The sequence below is a fragment of the Diachasmimorpha longicaudata genome, chromosome 5 (genome assembly GCF_034640455.1).
Source record: "Diachasmimorpha longicaudata isolate KC_UGA_2023 chromosome 5, iyDiaLong2, whole genome shotgun sequence".
NCBI classification, from domain to species: domain Eukaryota; kingdom Metazoa; phylum Arthropoda; class Insecta; order Hymenoptera; family Braconidae; genus Diachasmimorpha; species Diachasmimorpha longicaudata.
In genome coordinates, this window is record NC_087229.1 from 8,992,703 (window position 1) to 9,003,890 (window position 11,188).

Here is an 11,188-nt window from a genome sequence, read left to right on the forward strand (position 1 = left end):
TATGCAGTTCATTTCTCGTTAAGGAGGTGTTAAAAGTTCGTCCCTCATATTTCCCTCTATCATCCCCAGCTGCACATTCCCAGGGGGAAAAAAAGTGCTAAATATCCCTGATTGTGGCGTTCACCGTGAAAGAGAGCCTCCCCCTCATTACACGTGAACAGCCCTCACAAAGGAGAGTATTTAAAAATCCAATAGATGAAGAACACCAGGGCATCCAACAATTACTTGTCCCAGCCAATACTATCGATTCTCAGATAAAATATTCACACTATTGCTGTTAGCGTTGATGAAAGGCACCGTGAAACACGGTAGCACTATTAAAGACCGTTTACGATCAATTTCCCGGAATAACTCAGCTCCTAGCACGTGTCACTGCCTCCACGTTTAATTACTCATCCTAACGATGAGAGTCAAATGTGTGGAAAGCTATCGTCTATCGAGAGGAGCGAGCGTATCAGTGAGCGAGGAGAACATATCTTGTTATGCGAAACATCGGGACATGACGCCGATAAGAATTTATCGTATTTTGAAATTTTTCGGTAGATTGAGCTGCACGTGGCCACCGGAGTATAATGACAGTAAATTGCGGAGGCTAGCAAATGATCTGCAATTTATCTTCATGATGACAAATGTCATCGTACTTCTGGTGCCACTGGTGTGCGGTGTTTATCAAAATCGTCATCACGTCGCCACCACGATGAAGGCCCTTTCGGAGTTAACGGCTCTTGGTGATGTCTTGTTCAATCTTATTCTGTGCAGAGTGCAACGGGATCGTTTACGGGTGGGTATTATTATTGGGTTACGGGGATCGGAGGAAAATCGTATTGGGGGTTTATGGGGCTCAGGGGGAAGTACAGGGTCTATATATATCTTTCGACGCTTTTCGTTCTGAATGGAAGCTTTGTAATCGCTCAAAGTTCAGGTCTATGTGCGATCGGGGAGAAAAGGCGATTTATATTTTTATCGAGATACGATTCAATCGTTGAGAAGGAAATTTTATGAGCTTGTAATAACCCATTAAGGGAGCTTCTGAATATTTTTTTTAAGTTGATTTTATGTATTGAATTATTTGATTTTTTCTCCTCGCCTAGGGGCGTTGGTAAGATTATTTGAGGAGAAGACATAAAGAAGAGAGAAAGAAAAATCAATTTTTTCTGTGTGAACAGCCTGAAAAATATTTGAAGAAAGCCCCTTCGAAAGTATTTCATTGCTCGGATAATCAGCCCTCCTAAATGATGAATATCTGTTGACCGAGTACAGGAATTATTAGTAGAAGTGAAAAACTACGCCCACAAAATTGAAGGAGACGAAAAGGAAGTATTTCACCGAAGTGTCAACCAGTACCTACCATTTTGCACATTCGTTGGACTATCATATCTCCAAACTGCTATTGCATTTTCCTTCGGGCCCCTCGTTATGTCATCAATACTCCCTGCCGATACTTGGTATCCATTTCCCATCGAAATATTTTCCATCGTATACTTTCTCGTTTATATCCAACAAGTCGTTGCTATTATACAAACGGGTATGTGTATCACCGTGGATTTCATGGTTGCATATCTGCTGAGCTATCTGTCAGCCAGATTACAAACACTGAATGTTGAATTTCGAAGAGTTGGAAATCGGAGACATCTCCATGACTGCATCAAACAACATCTGGATTTCATAAGGTGGGATATTCTGCGTCGAGGTAGGAATTATACCAGAGGGAGTAATAATAATTTCATAGATTTACAGGGGAACTTCGCTTGGCCGTTCGATTTATCATTCTTAAGGGGATTGTCACCATGGCCATGGCTGCCATTTTTGGGGTTTTTCCCATCATTGAGGTGAGCTATTGACTATTGATTGATTGGAGTTCTTATTGACAATGGGGAATTAGTTATTAAGTGGAGTAAGGTCAAGGCTTTATAAAAGATACCTTAGGGACAATAAGGGGAATCCCCGTTACGTTGGGGGACTCGCTAAGGGACTCGAGGGTTCAAAATTATACAGCAAAATATCTTGCGCTGAAAAAACAAACATTCATCATGACATTTTGTAGTTATCCTTAGGAGAGGAACTACTGGAGGGAATAAAAATTTTATTAATTAGTTCTCCAAAGTCTCAGCCTAATTTTCTCGATATTTATCATTTGCCTTTGTCTTTCGGAAACTTATAAAATTTATTGGGATACAATTTTCTCTCTGTGTCCGCTGCAGTGAATAAATAATATTAATATTCACATAAACAATTTCGGTGAAAATGAAATGAATATGTGATGCAACAGTCTCAATTTAATTTCATTATTTTTAATTTGGATTTGAAACACGAGACGACGATAGTCGAAGCACGAAACAACAGCTGAATAACAGATTAATTTATCAATAGATATTTTTAGAGAGATGGGCATTTAATTTTACGCATATTTACCCCAAAATTCTAGAATGAACCTCTGCCCGTTATTTCTCAATTTATCCTCATGGTAATCGGGGGTTGTCTACGACTCTACGTCAGTGCCTGGCCAGCGGATGACGTCCGTGAGATGGTATGTTAATGAAGAAAATATCTGCACAAATGGAAGAGGCGGACTGGTTTATTTACTGTTGACAAGATGTATTACCTGTTAATGCTATTCGTTAAGTATTCACGAAGCATGTCAATAGTGAAAAAGCCTATATTCCGGCACTGAAATCCTTCCAACAGTGATAGTAATCACAGATAAAGAGATTTAATAGAAAAACTTAGCGAAGTCGGTAGCAAATTCAATTGGATTTCTATTGACATTTCTATTACTTCCGGGATGATTCTATTGAACTGTTCAACAGAACATATTCAATGAAAAAAGTCAATAGAGATGGATTTTTCCGTATGATTTATTCTGGGAGGCGCCCATTAATCACGCGATCCAATTTCATCCTATTTTTTCTCCCTTTCCTTCTCTTCATTACATGCTATTACGTGCATTTTAATAATGGTCGAAAATTGAAATAAACAAATGGTGAATTTTTTTAGTTCTCCATTTTTTCCAACGAAAAATAATTTATTAAAAAAAGTATTAATAACTGGACTCTAATAGGGAGTTGATCTAATCACTTGTAGGTTCCAATGGAGCAATCTCATTAATGAAATGATTCATTTGGAAAATTTTTTATCAGAAAGAATACAGCTGATAACGTTTAAGACCCCTTCTCTCTAAAAATTCCCGCGTGATTAATGGATGTACCCTTCTGAGATATTTTCCACAGAATGTTCTCCGCTTAAATTGTCTGGGTGTTCTTGTTCGATTTTTATCAGACGAGAAGAAAAATAGAATTTACAAAAATTTCGAAAAGTGGAACCGACGAAATTTGCTACAAAAGACCTGACAAGAACCTAGTATTTCGAAAATTAGAATTTAAGGATTTTTGTCAACAGAATCCGCCCAAAACTAACCGAAAGGTCGATAGAAATCAGTAGAATTTTTTTATCAAGTCATTAGGGCTTTGAAAAAAAATTTTCGTGTACGATGTGATGCATCAGAAAGCTCATGACGAAATTCATGCAGAGTGAACGAATTGGGTGGTCAAGTTATGCATCTCCCTGGATCGGAAGCTCACGAGAGATGCAGAGGACTATCAGTATTGTTGTTCATCGAGCTCACCGACCACTCGTCATTGCGGTTCACGGAGTTCTTCCTGCATTAACTTTGAAGTTTTATGCATCTGTGAGTCAGCATGACAGTATCTTTGCAAACCACTGAGTGTAGCATTTTGATAGACGTTTTTTTTGCATGGATCTGACATTTGGATACCTAATTACTTTTCACAAACGAAAAACATTAATAGAAAAACCCAGCGAATCCTCTGGACTATTCCGGTGGATTTCTAGTGGACTTTCTATCACTTTTTGGCTGGTGTTAGTGAAATATTCAGTGGAAAATATTCTACAGATACGGTTTTTACGGATTTTTTCATATCCTCTCTTCTGTTTCAGTTTTTGTCGGCGACCCTTTCGTACTTCATGACCCTTCGAGCTGTACTAGGCAACTAAACTCTCCATCTTCATAGAATATATATTCGTCCTTTCCATATTATCAATATTGATGAATATTTCCATTCAGTGAATAATGGTGATGATGATGTAATTTGCACATTAGACATGATAATATTTTGGTAACTTTTGAGAATGAGAGGAAATTCGAAACAACTTTTATTAAAAGGGGCAGGGGAATATTTTTTATTACTTGCACTAGAATTGTTACTAAAAAATATCTTTTTGCAATGAGAGGAAAAGTTAATGACGCGGCTCACACGGCTCCGGTGATCAGTAAAAGATATTTCTATTGGTTCCTTTTTATTATAAAGAAAACAACAGACATACCCGCACCATCATGAGTTATAGTTTCTCCGGATTTCTCCATTAATCATAGCGAAGCCGCAAAAATTCTAAAAAATGAACATTTTATACATTTACTTTATATTAAATCCATCAATCATCGGCGATACTAGACACCTAATAGAACGACCTTGACCGTTAGTGACTTTTATCACTGAAATTAGGGGAATTAATGATAATAGCTCTGAATTGCTTGGCATGAATGAACGACCCCTTCGTTCCCCCCAAAGTGTGAATCGAGTTACAATTGAATGATGTATCGATTACGATGGAGTCAGCCTTTTGTTTGACATGAATGAATTTGTTTCTCTCTGTCTGCCATTAAAAACCATCCACCCCTTCAATAAATTCTCCCATTTACAACAATGTCAGTGAAATTTGCTGGCATAACTCAATTTCCCATTTTCGAGTCATTAATAATTGTGAATAAAATCTGAAAATCGTTCACATGTCATTGAAAATTGAAATTCGCTTGTCTCTGGGACCGATGAGTACTCACTAAAATAATATTAAAATATTTAAATTAATTTTTTAACATGATCAGAAATAAACGATTCGTGTAAACTATATTTACTCGTCACAATTTGAGGTATGTGAGTATTTCCATAAGGTATGGTAAAGCCAAATAATTTTTTTGCAGCTAGTAAATACACTTCGCAGAAGTTTTTTTTTTCAATGCACACTCTTGTCTGATGGAAAAATTCGTAGAGAATTCCAGATGGAATCCGCACCCTGACGAAATAACATGGCCTGGACTTTTTATTAGAAAGCAAATGAAATTGGGAAAAATTTCTCCTTTTTTAAACATTTATGTAGAGAAATTGGAACCAGCACGAGAAGCAGTGTTAGATCAATACGAGGATAATACGATTGACCAACGCGCACCCAAGCGAGCCGCGTCCCCTTTTTTGCTTCACTTCCTCACTTCCAGCTGAATAATTGAGTGTTGTAACAGGATCAATTGGGAATCGATTGGAACAATGCGAGGAGACAAAAAAGGACAGGCCACAAATTTGGTCAACGGGTATATAAACGTCTGTCATGTGACCAATGGATCCAGTGTACGATCGAGTCTGACAGAGTTACTGTATCAAATTCACTGGGGGGTTGGGTGAAAAAGATGAAGGGAATTATTCTGAAAGTGCTTGGTATTGTCGCCCTCTGCGTGGTTTATGCAAGGGCAGAAGGCTACGCCCATTCATTTCAACATTTTCATGGTCCAGTTACGGGGGACGATAAAGAGGTGAGTTGGACCGATAGACATGGCTATCAACATCAGGATTATACGGCTGATCCGCAGTATGAATTTGCATATGGGGTTGAGGATCCTCATACGGGAGAACTCCATGGCCAGAAGGAGCATCATGATGGTAATGGGTTCTAGTTACATTCCGGGAAAAAATATTAACTCTATTGAACAACTCTATGTCTCGGGTGAGAATATTTCAGGGAATGGAACACATCTCCTGGAGGGAAATTAACGAATGGGGAATTTCTTCAATTTTGAATATCATTATTTATTTAATTTTCTAGCTAAAATTTAGTTTAAAAACTATTGACATTTGTTCACTTATTCCTCTGTCAAGCCAGTCATCTTTATTTGCGCACATAAATGTCTCGTGGTATCAGTTCCTACAACAAAAATTATTCTGTTTTTGTAAAAAGTTTACGTTCGATTCCCAAATAAATGGATCAAACACGACAGAACATCTCTCCAGGGAAACGAATAATTCTTCGACAGAACAAATTTTTTCTCTCACCGTATCTTGAGCATTCTTTCATTCTTCCAATCCTTTGTAACCACACGCGAATAAATTCTATGAAAAAACCCTAGTTCATTCGCTGGGGAATTCCATTGGATTTCTATAAAACTTTCTCTTAGTTTATCTGCGAGTTTTTTTCCCCCAATAGAAATGTTCAATGAGAAATGTTCGATCGAAAAAAATCGATGAAGTTATTTCTATGGAAATTCCTCGACTCCACTTTTCATCGACAATTGAAAATTGACGTCGCAAGTAATTATGGACATTCCTGCAGGCAAAGCCGTTACTGGAGAATACACCGTGAAGGAGCCAGACGGCAACATTCGAAGGGTCAGATATCGAGCCGACGAGGATGGCTTCCACGCTCAAGTTCTCAACAGCAATGATCGCAGTGATGAAGGCTATTAACATATTCTATTACGATCTACTGTTGAAATTGAATCTCATCTCTAGAGATTGATGATCGAAGAGGGGTTCGCCAGTCTTGCGCTCGAGAAATGAGAATTAACTTATTATTGATGAAGGAAGTTAGTGGTCGGTTGAAATTCTTCTGTTAAAGTTGACTGAGAAAAATGAAAACGAAAAAAAAATATTTTTCTAATTATCCATTGACTGCATTATTTCCCCCCACACCCAGAAAAATAATTTATTCCCAGTAAATTATATTTATTTACATCCAATGCTTCCGCTTAACTTAGATTTATTAAGCTCTATTGAGCCGTTGATGATTTGAGGCTCCAAAAATATTGAATAAATATTTTTTTATTATTATTAACATAAACTATGTGTATGGGATTGCAGTTGACAGAGAAATATTTCAAGAGAAAAGTGCAATAATTATCAGGGTAGACTGAGGCGAAGTGAAACCATGTTTTTCTGCGTATCACATGGGAATATCATATGCACAGCTGAAACGTACTTTCGAATTGTCCTCACAAAATCCAGGAAAATGGTAGTTCTCGCAAAAAAAAAACCTTTTTATTTAAGTAAACAAATTTTTTGTTAGATATAATTAACTCCTCTCCAAAAATCGCGCGATACGAGAACAATTTTTCACGTGTTCTTTTCAATTAGTCATCACTTAGTGTTACAAAGTTTTCCTAATCGCTCTCCACCCTTGCTTGCTCTAACCCCAGGGTGTGGAATGCGTGGCTTGTGCATCGGGTCAGATACCAAGGCATCACGCTTCCAGACTCAAATAATTTCGAGCGATGCTATGAAGGATTGCTTCGTTCCCCCTAGAGAACCAATAATGAGGACAACCATCTCCAGCCTAAGCCCCACTGGTAGTCTAGTCACTCAGCCTCTTCTTTCACTGATATATTGCTGATATATTGCTGTGAGCTGGAGGCGAGAACTCAATGACACAGAAGATTTGTTCGTCAAAAGCGGATCATTATCATTATTATTTGATATTTGATAGCACCAGCTGTTCTGGATGATCATTCAGTCTTACAGCTGTTATCTGATAATGATGGGAGTTCTTCCACGATGATGATCCAAGGGAAAATTCAATTTATCACGTCCGAAAAAAAATTTAGTGGAAAAGCTTATTCCCGGAGAAAAATATTGCTGTTTTTGCGGAGTATGCGGTGTTGGGTGTATGATTTTTGTATTGAAATCAAATGACATTGTTTTAACGAACTAACTCTTCGTTGGAAATGTGCACATGAAATGACAAACAGTCAAGTACTCTTCATCTGACTTTGATGACCTAAATTCTATATTGGATTCCCGTGCAATTTTCTACCAGTTTTCGTCGATTCTACGGAATATTCGGTGGTACTCATTTACGAATTTTTCAATAAAATTGATGATAAACTGCTGCAACCTACAAACGAAATACAATAGAATTTTGTAGAGAATTCGCGATCCAATTGTATTCCAATGTGAATCCACTCACGCATGAAAAAATTGAATAGAAAGACTCTAAAGAGTGAAATTCTTCTGTACAATTCATTATGCGCAGTATTTCACTCTCCTATTTTTCTGCTCCCGAAACTAAAATTTCAAAAAATTGAAATCTCCAAACGTTTCCCCAGAATCAGCCGCAAATTGCCAGGAATTTCAATAAAAATCCAGTGTAATAATCTGACAAATTCACTAGGTTTTTCTATTCAATTTTTTCGCCTCATCCCGACAGAAAAAAACAACACAAAAGAGGGGTGATTTCGTTATCGCAGATGTCCAACATATCTCAAGTTATGTTCTCTCCCCGCAATCAGTGGTGCCATCTCGAGCGGCGTTCTCGTCCCTTCCCCGAAGTGCTCCATCTTCTTGTTAGCCCTTGCGCAAGCGTACGTGAATTTTCCTCCTCAGTCAACTTCGATGAGCAATACTCATTACTCTCGCTTCCTCCGAACCGAGGGTGAGGTTTACCCCTCCGGCGTCGGTGCCACCATTCCCCTCTACACCCGAGACTTTGATAAACTATCGGTTGAAATAACTCATGTAGCACTGCAGTTGAACAGAAGATTAACCCAAGTTTTGATTGCTCAAACGGAAGTTCGATGCCAAAAGAACTTGGACGAACTTACTCACCGGATAGGATTAATTGATTAATCGTTATCGACCTGATCGAGCGAAGATCATCAATGTCCTCTAGCGTGGGCCATCGTAAAAACATCCGTGATTAATTATCGGCCGTTTTTTTTCCCGTTGAATCTCCGTGGCATATCACGGCAAAATAAATATAACAGTTGGGACCCGGCATATCAATAACAGAGAATGAGCCTGTGATTTTTCACTTCCCCACTACCTCCCAAGAAAGCCGCTCGAAGTTCGCACGAGTGGAGGTGAGGCATGCGCTTTTCACCTCTTCTCCTCGCACACCCTTATTTCATTGCAGCTGAGTGCTTCCCTCGCTCTCCCGCGATGAGGCCTCTCACAAACAGACCAACACAAGCACTCCCTACAATTGAGTATTTGAATTATATATTCGATAAAATTGTAACTACGAGACTCCACCCTGTGGCCCTATTAATAGCCGCCTGAGTGACAGATCTCTGACTGCCACCTTCGTCCTTATTACGCGTTTTTTTTTCTCTCAGCAATGAAATTTAATATGGTGTTTCTTGGAATTAATTTGAAATCGGTTCAACGCGGGGAAATAACAATCTGCTATTCATGGAGAGTCGTGGGTACTGCCATTCACTGATGAGGGCTTCTTTCTCCTGAATTTTTACTTTACTTTTATCATGTTATTATGAAAAATTGAAAAAAACTCTGATGAGGACCGCGAATGTCGAAATGTTGTTGCGTCATCAACGTGAATTTCTTTTCAGCTATATCGCGGTTCTATTAAACCAAAATCTACTTCATTTTGTTATTTATAAGAAGTGAAAGACAGTTGACTAATTAATGAGACACAGTAATTGAAAATTCCATTGATCCATTGATTCCATTAAAAAAAATATCGTTTGATTTAAGTAGAAAAAGTCAATGTAACATCAACCAGCGCGCACCGCAGTAAAAAAAAGTTATTTTTATCACGACAGATCCCTCAAAAAATTCCATCTTCATAAAAAAAACAACGCGCATATGAGCTACAGAAATGATTGCAACAAGAAAATCTGCCGCTGACTAAAATCGTCTAAAATAAATCAAGTTACTTCCACCCCCCGCCCACCGTACTCTCCACCCAGACCCCTGCATTCAGCATAAAACCCTTAGTGATTCTCATCGACTGAAGGAAGACGAGCACAGGGAAGAGGAATGAGTATCAATTACACGGCTACCACCCACACTCGAGTTTTTCCGGAAATTCGGGGTACTGAGTTAAGCCGTCGGGACACTGGAAATTCAGTGCGAACATTGTCTGGAGGAGCCTCGAGGTTGGTGCTTTTCATTTGCATATGAATTGGCCGACTCCCAGAGACTCCTGCGGAAAGGAGGTTGGAAATGTCGAGAACTGCGAGTGGGGTAACGGAGATACCCAGTTGTGTGGCACAACTCTACGAAAGGATAGACTTGTGCGATTAAGGAGAGCCAAAGCGGACTAGGTAGCCGGAAGTTCCCCCTGAAATAGTTGAAATTACTCTTCCTATACCATTCGGTACTCACCTCCAATGTCTCTCCCCCTACCCCACCGATCCTTTACCCCTCACCGCACATAACATCCGTGAGGTACATCCTTAAATTACAGCTTAATTAAAGTGCAATTACAATGCGGTTCGGACCAACTCACAGTTCTATTCCGTAACCGACGGCTGTACACATTCAGGGGGGGGGGGGTGAGAGAAAGGGCGGGAGGGGTGGGTGGCCTACTCCCTTCAATGAGAGATGTATTTTCGGTGAGGACATGCACAGAATGACCCGGGCTTACTCATTTTTACCGTAACTACTTGACATTCCGAGCAGACTTATCCACCCAATTTTATCAATCCTCAGTGTACTTCATTTCATACGCTTGTTAGATACATCTCAATGGGCTATCTTTTCAAGAATGTAATGATTGTGACCCATAAACGAGTATCAGAAAATATATCTCTTGCCGAAAATCCCCGGGATAAGTTGACCATACACCACAGTCGACCCCATGAATCTTTCGCACTTGCGCGCCAGCAGTGAATACTTTTTGGTTATCCCTCTCACAATCTACTTTTTGGTCTTTTCCTTGGGAGTACTAGTCAGGGGTGAGGGGTGATGGGGTGGGAAACGAGGGGGTCAAGGGGGACGGTGGAAATTCACTGACAAACAAAACTATTCGTCTTTATTGTCGGAGCTCTCATGTAACTTATGAGTTATTCCGGGGGATTTATATCGATGTATCATTCACCAATTTTATGAATACTGTTTTGGTGGAGGTGCCATTATGGGACTTGTGGTGATTAATTTTTTTAATTAGGGGGAACTGTAATTATGAGGGGGTGGTATGACCTCGACATTTCATACCGGCCTGTCCACAGTTTTCCGACGCTAAATAACGTCTGAGGGAAATGAAAAATTATTGTGAATTGCAAATGTTAATTAGGAGGCTAATTTTTTTTCGGCAAACGATGTTGGGTGCTTGAAGAATAAGTATTGATGATGCATGTGAATATGGGTTGAAGTATATTAAAGGTGTGATA

At 39.1% G+C, this 11,188-nt stretch overlaps 1 protein-coding gene across 1 annotated transcript; it reads left to right on the forward strand.

Annotated features, from left to right (window-relative positions):
- Positions 1-388: 388 nt before the first annotated feature.
- LOC135163102 (odorant receptor 67c-like) lies at positions 389-5,453 on the forward strand. Its single transcript, XM_064122293.1, has 6 exons — positions 389-781; positions 1,261-1,670; positions 1,730-1,829; positions 2,426-2,527; positions 3,527-3,685; positions 3,955-5,453. Exons 1-6 carry the CDS (start codon positions 404-406, stop codon positions 4,009-4,011), a joined length of 1,206 nt encoding a protein of 401 aa, XP_063978363.1. The 5' UTR covers positions 389-403; the 3' UTR covers positions 4,012-5,453.
- Positions 5,454-11,188: the final 5,735 nt, after the last annotated feature.